General features: G+C 34.2%; 1 protein-coding gene across 1 annotated transcript in view; it reads right to left on the reverse strand.

Annotated features, from left to right (window-relative positions):
• Positions 1 to 3,035: 3,035 nt before the first annotated feature.
• The window catches only part of Nab2 (Nuclear polyadenosine RNA-binding 2), a 55,443-nt gene continuing 40,513 nt past the window's right edge, over positions 3,036 to 17,965 (reverse strand). Inside the window, exons 10-14 of the mRNA XM_069823490.1 lie at positions 14,156 to 14,394; positions 12,125 to 12,233; positions 11,258 to 11,394; positions 7,351 to 7,454; positions 3,036 to 4,827 (exon numbers count right to left, since the gene is read on the reverse strand). Of these exons, the coding sequence (XP_069679591.1) occupies positions 4,720 to 4,827; positions 7,351 to 7,454; positions 11,258 to 11,394; positions 12,125 to 12,233; positions 14,156 to 14,394 (697 nt within the window). The 3' untranslated portion in view covers positions 3,036 to 4,719. The remainder of the gene's footprint in view (positions 4,828 to 7,350; positions 7,455 to 11,257; positions 11,395 to 12,124; positions 12,234 to 14,155; positions 14,395 to 17,965) is intronic.

The following is a 17,965-nucleotide window of genomic DNA, read 5'->3' on the forward strand; positions in this document are numbered from 1 at the left end:
AGCGAAAGGCAAGGAAATTAAAAAAAAAAAAAAAAGTTAGAAAGTTAAAAATGTACCAATAATTCAAATACTAAAATGAATAATTAACACATTTATAGAACAAAAATAGATTTAATAAAAATAATGGTTACTATAAATTATTTTCATTTATATCATATTATTAAACCAAATTAACCTATGACGTGTATTTTTTACTGCATATATTTCAATTTTTAGTGCATATATAAACAGTTCTTACTGCAGAGTTGCATGCATATTTTCAGGTCTTTTAGTGCATAATGCTTCGTTGTCTAGTAATAATAATACTAATAATAGTACTAATAATTATAACAACAATAATGATGAAGAAGATGATGATAAGCATATTTACAGATGATGATGATGATTATGATGATAAACATATTTACGGATGATGATAATGAGAGCACATTTACAAAATCAGGAAAGTGCTGTCGAGTTTTTAGCAACCTCTCCTCCATGCAGCAGTGCAAAAAGTATGATTAATGGATTTGAATATTATAATAAATAAAAAAGTGTTTTTATTACATGCATTATTCAAAATGTAAAATTATTTCTTTAAATTGTTTTTATTATATAGTATTTAGGCTCATTATAGTCACTTTAAATATGAAGCCATATCCCAACTGTCAACTGCCTGGGGTGATACACTAGAGTGCTGCCATTTACTGGCCAGTATATGCAAAATCTCATAGATATTGCCACCTATTACCCTTATCTACCAATATTTACACCACATGTAATACTTATGGATTCAGGTCTTGCAAAGCGGTATCTTATTCACACTCACAGAGTCAGTCGGTCGGTCAGTCATTTATTTACTAATTTATTAGAATGCAGACAACTTGACAAGTGAGACACACTTTGAGAACCAATGCTGCAGACTTCCTTCTTCTTTAAGAAATTCATATCAAAAAAGTTACTTATAATTCCTTCAACCATTGTCCTCATCTGGGTTTGAACTCAAGAAATTGAGATCAATTAGCAAGCATGGTAACCATTAGATTACCGAAAATTATACTCTTCCACAATGCATCCTCCATCCTCAACACACAAGTATATATTAATTCATTTCCAAAAGAAAGATGAATATGTAGTGATTGCAGTGATGTATGCAGGATTTTGTCAAGGGAGATTATTATTAAAATTATTTACAATTTACATTATCAGTTTTTTTCAATTTTATGTACCGGTATTCCAAATAACTATTATTATTATTATTATTATTATTATTATTATTATTATTATTATTATTATTATTATTATTATGTTACCAATTATTTTTTATTATATTCATGAAAAGCCTCATAAAATTTTTGAAACATAATATTTTCACAGTCATCCAATTTTTAACAAACTTTAACTTCTGTTTAATTTTGTATAATAAAAAAATGCTTGTGTCATTATTACACTTGCACAATAATCATTTATATATATTTAGTCAACAGTTATATGTATATGATAGGAAAGACGCTTTATTTTAGATAACAGGAAAATAAATGGAAACAATCAAATATATTGAATGAATGAACAAGCCAATGTGTCCCGTGAAGGGCAAAGGCCTCCTGGAAGCTTAATCGGTGGGTCACTCCGAGTAAGTGTTTATACCTAGCTAATGTTTGCATAGTCTAATTCCTTAGCTTAATCTAATTCCTTAATGGCATATAATATATATGTATATACATACATGCAATATACTGAAATAAATGTAATTGTATACACAATAATGGAATAATGAACTCACCAAGGATGAAAAACTGGCATGATGAATATACTGAAGGAGGGGTAGGAGGACTTATGTCGATGTAGATTTTGTTACTCTGATAGTGAAAAATTAGAGAAGGGAAAACGATTATGAATTAAAAAACTCAAATCTAAATGTATTTTTTTTAAGTTCAAGGGGGCAGGGTTCTGACCCTGTAACTCCCCCCTTGCATTCACTCCTGAGTGGATTGTATTTTTACCTAACATTTTCAATTGGTGATATTATTCAGCGTAACATCGAGATTCAACATGGACTAGAAATGGCCAACAAAATTTGCCTCGAGCCCTTATCAGAAATAGGATTCTTTAAAATGCCATATCCGCAACATGCACCCACAAGATTTTTCGCCCACAACTGTGTTCGAAACTGTGAACCTCGCATCCAAAAGTCAGACAACTAAGGATGATACGTGAATAGGTGACAGACTCTAATGAGGATGGGACAAGCTGCAATAACTTCAGATACTGTAAAAACACAATTTCAATGACAGAAGTTCCATAATCAGGGTTCGAATTTCTATGACCTAAAAGTTACTATTGCAACATGATAAAGTTAAAAATCAGTAAACATTTCCACTGTTTCAGATAGAATCCTCATTGTCACTGGGTACTTCATTTACATCTGGTAACAACGAAATCTAGTGAATAATATTCACTAATGCTTTGCAATGAACATAAAAGGAAGATATCAAAGTTTTATTGTTGAAGTCGTCAAACTTATCAAATTATATAGTGATAAACACAAATATACAATTATTTACATGTTGGATGAACCATCATCATATCTCTCGTAGACACTACAAACAACTTATGCTATAATGTAAACAAAGAGTGTGGCATAGATTTTAAATATGAAGTATAATTGAATCGGTCGGAGCTACAAGGAATTAAGTCAAAATATGCAGTTTTGGGTTATGCAACAATTTGAACAACGGATGTCATGTGCATCTAACGGTGGAAGAAGGAACTAAGACTTTTAAATATTCTTTTGTCTTCTATAACATAAAAATATAATATTTGTGTTATTAGTGGAATGTTTTTTGCTCCTTTTGAAAAGTTCTGAAAAGTGACTTAGTTCCTTTTAGCTCCGACTGATTCAATTGAACAATTTGATCACTTGTAACGATGCATATGAATAGATAAGAAATGATAAAATGGCAAACTTACTAGTGTTAATTATATAAGCACGTGTGGCTTACAGTTGTTTCGGTGTATACTGTACACAATCATCAGAGCCTACACATGCTTATATAATTAACACTAGTAAGTCTGCCATTTTATCAATCATTTGTATTTAAGTGTTAAAAGTAGTGTACGCAAGATTCAAGATGGAGATAAGAAATAGCAATAAAATCCATATATACAGAAATAAAATTGTTAAAATATGATTAATCCATCAAATATTTGAATTAAAACTATATAAGAAGTCACAATAAGACCAAATCCATATACAGTAGTTAAAATATGTATCACAGAAGCAATGTGAAGACTGCATGTACAGGATCTCAAGTCGATGTGCTGGTACAAACTGATGAAAGGAAGTAGATACATAGTTTCATATGTAGATAAAGGGATGTAATGTTCGAAACATGTGAGGTTTTGTATTCTGAAATAATACGTAGTAAGTTATTTTACTATGTTAGAAAAATTTATTTTGAGAGTTAATAAATTTTGAAAATCAAGTCATGTAAAGATAATAATAAGCACATCAACTTGACATCCTGTTCATATTGCTTCTGTTACATATTTCAACCATATGGATTTGGTCTTATCGTGACTTCTTATATAGTTGTAATACAAATATTTGATCGATGAATCATATTTTAACAATTTTATTTCTGCCTATACCCATTTTATTACTATTTCTTATCTTTTCATGTGCATCATTACAAGCAATCAAATTATTCATTTACACTTCATATTTAAAATCTATGTCACACTGTTTATTTACATTATAACATAAGTTGTTTGTAGTGTCTACGAGAGATATGATGATTCTTAGAACCAAAAACGTTCATCCAACATATTTGTGTTTATCACTATGTAATTCGATAAGTTTGACGGCTTTAACAATAAAATTTTGGTAACTTGTACGACTTATCGGACCCAATATGGTTTTTAAATAAAAGGAAGAGTTTAGTACACTATTCTCAAGTAACAAAGTCTGTGGTATTAGAATTGATTTGAAATACCATGTGTTAATCCTTTCTTTCTCTACAATATTATAGTACAGATGTTCCACCATGCAACCACCCCTTGAGGATACACAGAGGTGCCATCTGTGTTTAAAAGCATTTTAAATCAGGCGCTTACCTTGCATATTCTTACACATAATCAACAAGATATACTCAGCATCATTTTTAACTTTTAGATAGATCATAAAAAATCGGAATCTTGCACATAACAAATTAAAAGCAATGTGAATTCTTTAAGTAAAGAAGCAGGTTCCTTCCCGAAATTGTCAATATGAATATGTCCTAAATATCTAGTACAATTTGGAATGAAAAACTTGTCAGAAGTGAATTACAATATACAATGATCATACACAGTCTTCTTTATTATTTTGACACACTACAATTATGTGCAAAAAGATGGAAATATCTGAACACATACACAAAAAAGTGCAGTAAATGAAATACTGCAGCACGTGTTAAAATTGTAGAACAGAACTTTCTCAGTGAAGTTCACGGTTCAATATGCAAGAGTCAGTCAGACACACCAAGTCACAAGAAACTTGTGTTGCCTACTATGTCTCATCTCAGAACTAAAGTCTACTATCAATCATTTACATGTGTTAGTGCACCCTCAGTGATTCTATCACGGGTGGGGGGACCGGAACCAAACAAGCACATGTAGACACAAACCTCTGTCGTGTAATCAAATGCCTATGTCTGGTAGACTAGATTGCAATTAAATAACAGAGAGTTAAACATTCTGCTACAGCCTAAATGGACAGAACCATTTAAGTTTGTCAGCTGAAGGAATATCTTCATGAAGAAAGCTGCATTCTGTCTTTCTGCTGCAATATCGCCCATAACGGCAAGGCTGAAACGAAGAAACAATAAATAGTATATTTCCAATTTTCATACCAGGGACGAACCTGAAAGGAAAGAATCCAAAATAATAGTAAGAGGTTGGTTGGTATCTCATGCACAGGTACCTGGGAATGAAGTCAATATGTCATCTCACAATCCAGTAGCATTACATTCAATTCATGTTATCAGAAAGAGCCTTGCAGTACAGTAAATGATTTCCATCCACCAATACATCTTTTTTTTTTCTGTATAGACCTCAGTTCAGTGTTTTGAGAATTCTATTCAGTTAAAGCATAGCAAGGAAGTCATATTCATTTAGGAATCCAAATTTTGCAACTGTTGTTCTTCAGGATTCTTCTTGAGTACTACACGAATAGGGATATCTTATGCGAAGTTTTATTGTTAGATGGCAGGAGTGTTCCATGCTGTAGGGCTACATTATGTCATATGCTACAGTTGCTTACATTCTCCCACTTGTCGGTTTTCTGTGCGTGTCAAAATTATATTTATAATTTTTTGTATAACCTAGCACAATTTAACATAATTCAATATATTCTTACCACATACTTTAATTTAATGTAATTTAGAATAAATAATAGCATAAACGTGTATAATACTGAGCGATTCCCCTTAAGAGATGGGTGAGGAAATCTGTAGTATGCAGAATATACATAGATACGAATAAAATGAAGGTTCATGAACCTAAACAATAACTTTGAGAACGAGGTGGACGAAAAAATAAATAAAAAAATAGGAACTTTGTCGAAGGTGAGTCCTCAGCCTCACTTCACCCCTGTTTGGTCTGATTACCTGGTTGGGTTTTTCTGAGGTTTTCCCAACCATAAGGCAAATGCCAGATAAACTGTTGGCGAATCCTCGGCCTCACCTCATTCACTACATCTCGCCAAAAAATTGTAAAAAATTGAAATTGAAAATTGTAAAAAAAATTGTAAAAATTGCAATTGTTGTTGTTGTCTAGTGCCTTGCATCTGGCAATGAAACCATTAGCAGTCGTGCTTTCCAATACTTTTTAACTGTAGTTTCTTCTGATCTTAATGCTTCACAGGTCTTCAAGTGATCTTCATTCATTTCTGCTGGATCGTTACACAGGACACATATTGGTGAAGCTGAGATACCTATTCTGTAGAGATGACTTGCTAGACAGTCATGATTTGTCAATAGTCTGAAGGCTGCAACTGCTGTTTTCCTTGGTCTCTGGGGGATTATATCTGGGTTGGAAAGTAGTGTAATCCATTTTTTGTCTTTAGCAGTTGATTCTATTTCTTGTAGGTATGAATGAGAAAATATTGTAGTGATCAAGCGTTTTATTGAGGAATATGAGAAATTAAATTTAGACTTTTGTTTTATTGTTGTGCCTTTCTTTGCAAGTGTGTCTGCGGTTTCATTCCCCATGACTCCACAGTGTGCTGGAATCCATTGGAGATGGACAATCTTATTAACTTTTTGGAGTTGTGTTAACATTTTGTAGCATTCTCTTATTTTTGTTGACTTGTTTGTAGCATTTGAACATATTCCCTGAATTGCAGCTTTAGAATCTGAAAGAATTACTGTCTTGTTATATTTATTTAAGGGAAGATTTAATAATTGTCGGAGAGCCTCTATTTCACCATCATAATTTGTTGTGTCTCTGCCAACAGAATGATAAAAGGAAAAATGTGTACATGTAACTCCAGCTCCAGTAAATTGCAATTGTAATATTGTAAAATTTTGACTTGTTCCACACCTTAAAGCTTCATTGCTAATGTAAGATCTATGGAATATAATAATATAAAATGAAATTAATGTCTTTTTAATCATTCGTACTGTATGTTGTGGCAATTGGGCCCGCCACTATTCTGGTCCTGTTTCTGTCCTTTTATCTTTTTACTATTTTGTTGTATTTATTTTATTTATTCTTTTTGTTCTATATATATATATATATATATATATATATATATATATATATTTATTTATTTATTTAATTTGAACTGTGGCGGAAAATTTTATGAAAACTATACATCTATGTAAAGATTAATTTTTGGTCCTACAGAATTTATCTGTTATGGTAACAATAGTTATTAGAGGAGAAAAATTCGCTCCAGTGCCAGGGATAGAACCCAGGTCCTTGGTTCTAGGCTATGTACCAAGCGCTCTAATCACTGAGTTACGCCGAAGTTCAATCCACAGCACTGAATAGAATCCCTCTCCTCTAGTGTTTTTCCCTTTGTGGCCTGACTCCATGTTCGACATATGTGTTGCTGCAAAACACTTGGTGAGAAGTCAAATGCAACTAGGACATGCCAAAACACAAAAGGCGTGCAAGTAAATTTCTATACAACATACGGTATTATATGGCTATATTATAACAGAAGAGAAGGCCTATTAGCCTTAACTCAGCCAGAATAAATAAATAAATAAAACAAATACATATATTTATGCACTGACTTGCAAAACTTTCTTATTAGCAGTTTTTGTCCAAATCACTGTATATTTACGAAATGATGAGAAGTTAAATTCAACAAATTATACACACCTTTGGATGCAGAAACCGACAACTAACATTGCTGCACTTGGGGAAGAATTTGCAAACCTGCTGTGAGACTCTAGTTGATGCGGCAGGCCTCACTTTTACACCAGCTGTAACATCAGACAATGACCTCTGTAAGATCGCACATTTACATAAATTCACAATGAAACTGGTATTCCTTCCAGTACACCAAAATATGGACTTAAATTAACCATCCTACCAAATTTCATTACCGAAATTGATATAATACCTACTTAGAAGTTTATCAGTCCATAACCTCTCCTCACATCCCATCATCTGTGGTGCAACCTGTTTTTAACAAACGAGGCTCTAGAGACTGAAACAGCAGTATAACTGTTCCATAAAAAAATGACAGAAATGCCATTTTAGTATGCTGACCTGCCATGGCATGCATAAGCGTTCCCTAAGTAGTGAAGAAGGGATATGGTTGGTGGAGTTGCCTGACAATCCTCCTGCCTAGGTCATATGGACCAGCTAACCAATGGCAGGTGTGGTCCTCCAAACAGTTTGTAGAGTGTGTATAGGTGATGTAACCACCATAACATAAAAATATGGCACCTACTAGTTCATACATTAGAGGTGTTATGTTCGGTTCAAGTTTGTCAAGTATGATGAAGTTCCATATTTGCCAATGTTCGCTCTGCAGGAGGAGGCCTGTCCTGTTTGTTTCACCCTGTTACAAAAATATTCACTGTTTTCAACTCCCACTCCATGTTTTTACTACTTAAGGATTTTAGCACAGATGTTGCGATTAGCATTTCATATGAAATAAGACTAGTTTGTAATGTCTTGGTTGTCCCTCACATGTTCAAACATTGCAGGACATTAACGCCTATAATAAAATGGTTATCCTTTTTGCTACATTACATTACTATATCAGAAAGCAAGAGAGTTAATGGCTTTATTGCCGAGAACTCAGCATTAGTTACCAACATATTTATGAAGAATAATGACTAGTCTTATTTAACAGGCACTTCATTTATGCTGAAATATTTCTGTCCGTTACAGGGAGATATAATATGCAGTTTTACAGATAGATGATTGGCATTTATTACATTATGTTGACTGCAAGGAGAATCTCCGATCTTGTAATTATACAATATCCTCTGGATATAATGCCACACAAGTGGATTTTTTCCTTGTTCTCAGGTGGGATTAAAAATATATGCAAGGAAGAGAGTCGTAAATAACACAGAAATGGTCGGATTTCACTCGCATATATATTTTGTGTCCGTTTTATCTGTTTCAAGTAAGAATCAAGACTAAAGAAAATTTCTACACATTGATTTGTATAACATAATTGCCTTATAACACAGGTCACTGTGGTATAATTGGACAGCAGTGCACAGTTTTATATGTTAAAAAAGGGACAAGACAATTATTATAACCAGTGCACAGCTAAAAAAAAAAAAAACAAAAAGAGCAAATCTCCTTTCAGGACCTATCAAGAATGATATACATAAATAAACTTTGACTTAAGGTACGGTCATACGTCGCTACTTTTGCTGCACAACTTTTGTACAGCAGCTGCAAAAGTTGCGTGTCGTGTTCACACGTAAGCCGAAAGTAGTGCGCAGCATGCTACTTTTTGTGCTGCACAACCCGAGCACTGCAAACGATGCAACTGGAGGTTACGAGTCTGTTCACACATTAGGCGCTACTTTTGCAGCCGCAGTCTAGCTGCAGCTTTCCATCTCCGTGTTGACTTTCCAATATACATTTTGTGGTTATGTTCGCATTATGAAACTCATGCAATAACTTACTTATCTATTATTTGCTTTTCTGTCCTAACTAGTATTCAGAAATTGGCATTATTTTTACTATAAAGTTATTAAAAAACGTCTACATACTTAAAGGATAACCAACAGCATATTCACGTAATCAATGTTGGCAACCCCCCTATTTGAAACTACGCTATGAAAAAAAAAATGAATTATATAATTAACAAATATACTCTGACTGTGTTGTACATTTAGTAACTGTTACAAATAATTTATTTTCAATACATCTACCAAAAAATGTATCCAAACAATAAAAGTATCACTGGCACATTTGGGTGGCAACACTGGTCGCAACCGCTGCAAAAGTTTCAACAAAGCCAATATCAAAAATGCTGCGGCTGCAACCCTGAAAATCCTGTTCACACGTTGCTACTTTTAAGCTGTGTGCAGCATGAAAAAGCAGTGTGCAGCAGTTCGGCAGCCGCTACTTTTCGGGGTGCACCGTTGTTCACATGTAGCAGTACGAGAGTTGCGCAGTTTTTTGTACTGTAGCACTGCAAACGTAGCGACATATGACCGTACCTTTATGGAGATCATACATACATACATACATACATACATACATACATACATAAATTAGGACTTCTATAGTAAAATTCCTGTAAAAACAAATCTATAGAATAATGTTACACAATGAGACAGAAATAAATAATAATCCAGACTGCAAGAAAACGCGTAAAATTATGGCACACAGTACTGTCCGTCTGAGTGATTATGTCACATAATTATCAAAACAGACTAGTCACGTGAAAGTTAATTACTTAATGGGGCCCTTTTCTTTACATTATTCTAAACAGTTCTTTAATATTACATAGACTTCCAATTCCGTACAGCAAGTATTTTCAGGAAAGATCCTTACAGCCCAGTCACTAGGCTTTACAGAGAAGCCAGCAGAAAAGATTGGGGGAAACTGGGATGCGACATAACCACTCGGACAGCCAGTAATTCAAGTCATCACAATCATTACCGTCGTCATAAATCATAATCATCTTCTTGATGTCGTAATTGTTATCCACAATCATTATTATGTACAAAACTGACTGTACTGTACAGATACAACATTATACTGGGTCTTCCAATTATCATCTGATCAGAGCTGTGGCAGGGACTGTGCCGGCCGTGCAATACATGAGTCTGTGGTTCAGTGGTTACTTGTTATGTTAGAGTGACTGCCTAATAAATTATGAGCACTTCACAAGTTAAATATGTACTCATCCATGTCACGCAAGGAGATGCTGGAACTGCCTGCCTCCATCTTCCACACATTTCTGGCATATGCTTAGGAAATTACCGATCACTTTTCTTAGTTCTCTTTGAGAAATTGATTGATCCCTTGGCGGATGTTATCCTTTAGTTTGTCTGAAGTTCGTCTTGTACACTTCCCATTTTACGAAATTTATTAACTAATTCATTAATCACATTAATTAATCGGCTTGGAACTCGATTACCTGGGAATTTCTCTTGAAATAATTTGCCAGGACAAGCAGAACCTGTACAGACATACAAATCATAAATAAACACCTGATGTAGAATAGATTAATTAAGCATAATTATTTGTCATTTACTTTTAGCAGACTGTACACGTGTGGTTACTTGCACTGTTCAAACACTAACTGTATCACATGAGAGTGAGGTCGAAACCAGTTAACTTTGTCGCTCACTTACCCATCCAGCTGTAGGCGATGCCTTATTGGCTGAAGCAATTCCCACTGCAGTTCTGGTTAGAAGATAATTGGATGACTCAGTATATTGCAGTAATGTTTATTATTTAGTGTAACTTGCTTTCTTACTAAGAGTACTATTAGACTATGAGCTGGCATATTATGTAGATTTTGACTTGCATTATGAATAAGGATTCACCTAAGTCAGTCAGTCGGTCGGAGACTGTCTGTACTTTGCTTCAATAAGTTCTTTCTTATTCCTCTCAAAATCTACCTTTCATTAGTTGAAGTTAAAATGAAAAGCAGACTTGTACAATAATATGGAGATGTCTTTAGAATTTCAGTGCACTTTTATAAATGTATAATTAAAAAAATATCACATTATGTGGGTCCAAAAACGTCAGAACTCAATTATCATGAAAATGTCAAATTTCACACAATAAAACTTACCTGTTGAGACTGATCCACTCATATTACGTGGACTTGCATGTGTGAAAGGGCAATCTCGTCGAGTGCATGACGCATCAAATTTACAATTTGGGTGGATGTACAGACACTTGTCGCCAAACTTGCAACTGGGAAATGATCTATAAAAGAAGCATCATTTTGTTTAGAACGACATTCTAGTGTATCTTTATACATTTGGTATGAAAGTCTCAAGAATATTCTATGCCACATCAATAAATTTAAGAATGCAGTTATATTGTCAGACTCCAAAGCAGCTATTCTATCAATAGTCTCTAAACACACACATACATCTCAAACAGCAGAAATAACTAAAATGCTCTCTCAATTAATATCACTCAATAAAAGAATTGTATTCCAATGGATACCATCCCATTGTGGAATCCTGGGAAACGAGAATGTGGATGCTTTAGCAAAGACGGGCAGCACTGCTACTTACAGACCTGTTACTAAATCTACATATTACTCTGCGAAAAGATTTATTAAATCTACATACTTAGACTTCAACAAACAAAATTTGATAATACTATCTCAAGGGAAAAAATGGAAATCTCTGCATCATAATCCACAGTTAATTCCCGATTTACCACGTAAATCGTCTGTAGCTGCATTTAGATTGGCAACAGGCCATGACTGTTTGGCCAAGCACCTGCATAGAATTGGAATATATCAGTCCCCTAACTGCCCATTGTGCAACTCAAATCAAGAAATGGATTGTGCTTCAGTGGCTGACCATGATAGTATCTTTGAAAAATATTGGAGTGCTTGAGGTCAAATGAGTTTATTGTCAAACGCCTGGCATTAGAAAAACAACAACAACAACATATTTGGTATCATATAGATATTACTCACTTGCATGAAACAGTAGGATGTAAATAATCACATTTGTCGCCCAATCTGCAAGCTGGCCAATACTTGCATCTTTCATTTATCTTCTGTTTTATGGAATCTGTCACAGTACCTGAAAAGAACAAATTTTAATATTAAGTTGACAGCTTCAAATACTTGGAATGTACTATAAGCAGTAACATGAGCTGGTGCCAGGAAGTTAAAAGGAGGATAGCAATGGCAAAGGAAGCTTTTAATAGAAAAAGGAGCATCTTCTGCGGACTTCTGGAGAAAGAACTAAGGAAGAGAGTAGTCAAGTGCTTTGTGTGGAATGTAGCATGGGGCAGAAACATGGGCATTACGACGAAGTGAAGAGAAGCGAATAGAAGCATTTGAAATGTGGATATGGAGAAGAATGGAGTGTGTGAAGTGGACAGACAGAATAAGAAACGAAGCTGTGTTGGATGATGTTGGCTCACAGATGTTGCTAATGCTGAGAAATGCAGACCATTTAGTTCCTCAGAGACTACCCAGAATGCACCACACAGTGGGTCTATATTACATTCATAATGAATGATGATCATAGAAAATATTGTTAAGATGTCAGAGGGGGCCTGGAGTACCCAGAGAAAATCCTTGTGTTGCCTGGACCATGGGCGTGCTCAACATGTTATAATTCAAGGTGGAATGACTGGGATTTGAATCCGGCCACCTGCTTGCTAACACTAAGCCAATTACCTTTGAAACACTGTGAATTCTAGCATTCATAAACAACGGAAAAAGTCCAATTCTCATCTCTAACGAGTATCAGAACTTTAATTCTGATATCTATATATATAATTTGAACTGGTAATGGAAATTACGGGAAAATGGCTGGACGGATTTTAATAAATGACCCCTCATTTTGAAGCTTGGAACTCAAAGTTTTTCGGAAAAAACAGTAGTTTTCAGTGAAATGTCAATTTTTAAACATAATTTTCCTATTTTTCAAAATCCATCTGTCGTCAGTTTTGAGAACTAGCTAATAGCATTCGCGGCCGACTTGATATTCCCTTCACTTTTTTGTAAAGGAGAAGCGAAGCGAGCATCAAGTCTCAAGTTGGCCGTGTTGCATTTCAGAATAAAACAAAACACATACTACAGTAAACAATATTACACGAAGGCCATGATCTGCAAGAATGCTGACATATTTAGAGCTCAAATTAAATTGGTTATTAAAAACTTAACTTACTAAAAATAATTTACAGGTTCGATTCTGTGGTGTGTAATTTTCTGGGTATAGCTGTGTATTGGATATTAAAAACTACAAAACCTGAGGTGGTTTGATGACATTATTACCATTAGAAATGAAATATTATTGTAGTTAATGCCATGATGTGACTATTTTTCATTAATTATACATATTAATGCTATATTGATGATATGAAAGTGAAAAGTTTTGGGATTATATAAGTAGATGTAGAGAATAACTTAAATTAGATTTTGATTTCTATATTTTACTGAGTTGCGGCTATATAGTATATATAGTATATGTTACTGAAAGCTATAAAACTTATGTAAGATAATAATATTAATAAAAATCAAATATTTTTATAATTATTAATCAAGTGGGGTTGGGTCTTTTTCATATATTTAATGGCAGTGTGGTGTAGATATTTATATGCATGGTTCTCTTCAGAATTGACGAGAGAGAGAGAGAGAGAGAGAGAGAGAGAGAGAGAGAGAGAGAGAGAGAGAGAGAGAGAGAGTATCTTTCATTATTATGGAAGCAAATAACTTTCCGAATGTCTGGTATTCTTCATTGAAAATAAATCTGAAAAATGTTTATTTGAATGTCTAATGAACTTAGTTTGCAGCATTTGCTGCAAAAGCCACTCATATGCTGTAATTCTGTGACATGCTATTCACAGCTTTACTTCCTCGAGGAAACTATGAACCTCGGCCGGCTTGAACCCATGAATTTTGTGTTCGATGGCCAAGATGATAATGACGAAACCACCTAAGGATGACATTTAGATGTTATTCTAAGAGATTCTGCACAGAAGCCATACTTACCTGTAACCTCAGAGTTGTTAGGCTTCTTATATAATATTGGAGATGCAACCCTCTTCTCAGGTTTCTTCTGTACATCGTCACTGCCAACTGCTGTCTTCTCATACTTCGGCTCTGCATTAGTACTGCTAACAATGATCTGTGATTGCTTTTTGCGCGTTTGTGAGGGGAATATTGAGGGATCCAGACCATCCAGAGTCACCACAAACTGAGGACTCTCTACCCTCGCAATTTCGACCGCACTGAAATGTGACAAGAAACAAACCAGGTCCCAGTAAATCTGATAACCAATTTTCCTTCAAAACAATGACCCTAATAACGTCCACAACTGTCGAAAAGGGACTATAATATTAACTTTTACTTAATAAAATTTCATTTTTCTACAAATCATATTTACTCGAGTATTTCCCCCCACTTTCACAAAATTTGGAAGCGAAAAATCTGGGGGGGCGGGGGGGGAGGAATTACGCGATGATTAAAAAATCGGAAATGAACTAGTTGAAGGGAAAAGGAGTACTCATAATTATTTTTAATAAAAGAGGGACGGATTACGCGAGGAGTATAACATTTTGAAAATATGTCCTAAAAACTTGGGGAGGGGGGAAGCAGAATTAAACACGGAGGGGGCGAATAAATATGGTATAATATTTGAAGGAGAAATAATATAACATCGCATATCATACATAATGCTGCAAGCAGATATGCATCTACCTTCTGTTATTTCAACTGTTATAAAGTTCATTATTCATGTATCACAGTTATTAGGCACCCTACACATTTCACAGAATTTTATTTTAACTTATGAATAATTTCAGTACTCATGAACCAGTGATTAGTTGTTCTCGGTGTTGACCATCCATTGATACCACAAATAATATTTTATTTTTTATTCAAGCATAGTTTATCTCATTTGGAACATTTTACAGTTGATTACCACTTACAAGTTCAAGCAGGTAGCTGGCTGTTCTAACTCTTTTGTTACTCTAATGGCCAGTTTCACCAAGCTTCTTTAAATCAGCACAAACGTTTTGTCAACAAATGGGTCGTTTAATTTTAACGAGAGCTTTAAAAGTTGACTGTTTCACCATGTCTCGTTTCTGTAAAATTAACGTGCATTTACTAACGTGGAGATTTTGTACTTGAATCTTGCATGTTATATTAATTCTCATACGACCATGACTTCGAAATCGCGAATTTCATTGGTTACATATGATCACAGCCGACTTTGTTTTGTTTGATATGAGAAAACAATGATAGGCAAACTGGTAAGAGGCAGTAATTTCAAGAACATCTAAGAGTTCTTAGTTCTTGATATTCATACCGTAATTAAAAACAAAAGACAGATGGAATAACGTTAAAAAAGAAGAGATTTGGGTACCATATGAAAAAGAATTAAATAATTGTCCAAATGTAAATACGAGAAATGTAGATGGTAACCTCAAAAGTAAATCCAAGAAGATATTTGTGGACGATAAGATGGATAGCTTTAGAATTTGATTCTACAATTATATACATAGCATTCTCTCCATTTGTTCTTAGGCCTAACTTTAGGACGGGAAATCGCCTCTTCCATAAATTGCATACTACTTTTAGACTGTATTTCATGCAGATTTTTGTAGGTAGGCCTACCCTGTAACAATTATGTCCTGCTTGTGTGGCAGGATTCAGGAGAGGTGTCATTAAATTGGATTTTAAGGGGTATGCATTGTCTCCTAAAAGTAAACCTCTTTGCACCCTTTCCATTTTAAAAGGCATCCTCCTCTTACATCTTTGGAATGTTATGCTATCGTGTACTGACTCTAACCTATTTACAATGTCGCTAAAACTAGCACTGAGAGAGTTACGATGATTTCGGAAGTGAACATGGATTTTTTTTATGTGGAGATACAGTTGATCGTATATGCAAGGCATAACAAAATCCTAAACTAACCAAACTTAACTTTTCGTATGTGCAAGGTGTATAAGTGAAGTACGAAGGAAACTCCTGAGCACTAGTTTAGTCACAATTTCTCTATGCGGAGTGTTGAATATGAAATTGTTTCAATACTGAATGAAAAATAGGATATTCTATTGTAGAATCTTTCGTCCATATTACTGCTAGGAGATATGATTGAAACTTGTACAAAATCTATTGTGTCAATGACAACAGAAAGTTTACAGTAGCTATAGGCCTATCATAAAAATAATGAATGTATTGTGGTCGTAATGTTGATAGTACATCTGATACGGTACTTTATTCACATATCTAGATAATACAGCTTGTGACACTCCGTTCATATCACCAATTACTATTTTAAAACTTTAAAATCTTAAAGTGAGAAAAATCTGTTGAAGAGACATTAAGTGGGTGATTCCTATCTGTCGTATTCTAACCTATATTCAGTTTATTCTATAATCATTCTTACTACTTATTTCCTTAATGTGTTGCTTTCGTGGAATTCTTTAGGACTTAAATCTTCAAAATCATTATTCCGAGTGTTATTACCACATATAAGTTCGCCATTTTGTTTAAGTTTTCAATAAAGAATTTAGGCATCGAATACCTCCGCCATGTTGTCTTTTTAACGCATCGTTACTGTTTTAATGCGACAAATAGGTTCTAATAAATTAAAGATGAATTTGTAGATGTGTTAGCAATAATGGTGTTTGGTAAATAACAAAAACTGACTAACGTACCATTAAATTATTTAACGAAACGTTATAATCAGGGAACGGATTTATATGGACTAAAAATATATGAAATATGTAAATATATATGTAGTTATTTTTACCAAAATATGGAATTAAATATGGATTTTTACCAAAATATGGAATTAAATATGGACTTAAAATTATAAAAAAATGACTATGTACGTTAAATATTGGTACATTTTAATCAAACTAAACAAAAAATATAATGGACGTACCTTATCTTCCAATGTAGTTTCAACAAAACACAATTTTTATTGTCTGTTACCATAACAATAGGTTACAAACATTTCTTTCAAGTGCTGAAAAGTGAATCTTCTTCTATTGTCTCTGAGGATAGATTTATACTGACTAAAAGAGCGTTCGACGTCACAAGAAGTAACTGGTACATAATTCAATTTCACAATGTCTGCTGGGGATAAGTCCAAGTTAATCTTCACTGTTGATTCACCACTCATCACAGCAACAACCTTTTGTAGTTCTTCATATCCAGGGTTTTTTGAAAGTACAGTGTCCACCTTAGCTCTTACTGCATCTGCAACTTTACCTCTACCACGATTCAGTTGTTCCACAGTACTATTTATAATTTCAAAACTTTCAGATAGTGAAAGGTGCCTATTTTGGAGACTTTTGAGCGTTTTTATGATGCATGAAAATGTATGCTGAATGTGAGCTAAGTCATTCTTCACACTTATGTCACAGGTAACTGTTTTCGCAGTATCAATTGAGACTGCATCTTCAGAGTCCAATGCAAGGAGAACATTGTTAATAGAGTCTATATGTTCGGCATAATATTCAACTGCTTCTAGCCATGTACCCCATCTAGTTAAAATTGGCTTTGGTGGCAATGGAATTTCAGGGTACATTTCTTTCAACACGTTAACTCTACTGGGAGCTTTGAGAAATACTTTTTTCACTGATGAAATCAACAAATCTACTTTAGGGAAATTGTCTCTGACAACTTCTGCCACACGATGAAATGCATGCGCCACACAAGTAAAATGAGTCAATTTAGGATATACAACAGATAATGCTTGTCCAGCTTTGACCATATAAGGGGCAGCATCGCTAATAAAGAATAACACATTATCGTACATAATACCCTTTGGCCACAGGATACCCATA

This window comes from Periplaneta americana, chromosome 4 (genome assembly GCF_040183065.1).
Source record: "Periplaneta americana isolate PAMFEO1 chromosome 4, P.americana_PAMFEO1_priV1, whole genome shotgun sequence".
In the NCBI taxonomy this organism is placed as follows: Eukaryota; Metazoa; Arthropoda; class Insecta; order Blattodea; family Blattidae; genus Periplaneta; species Periplaneta americana.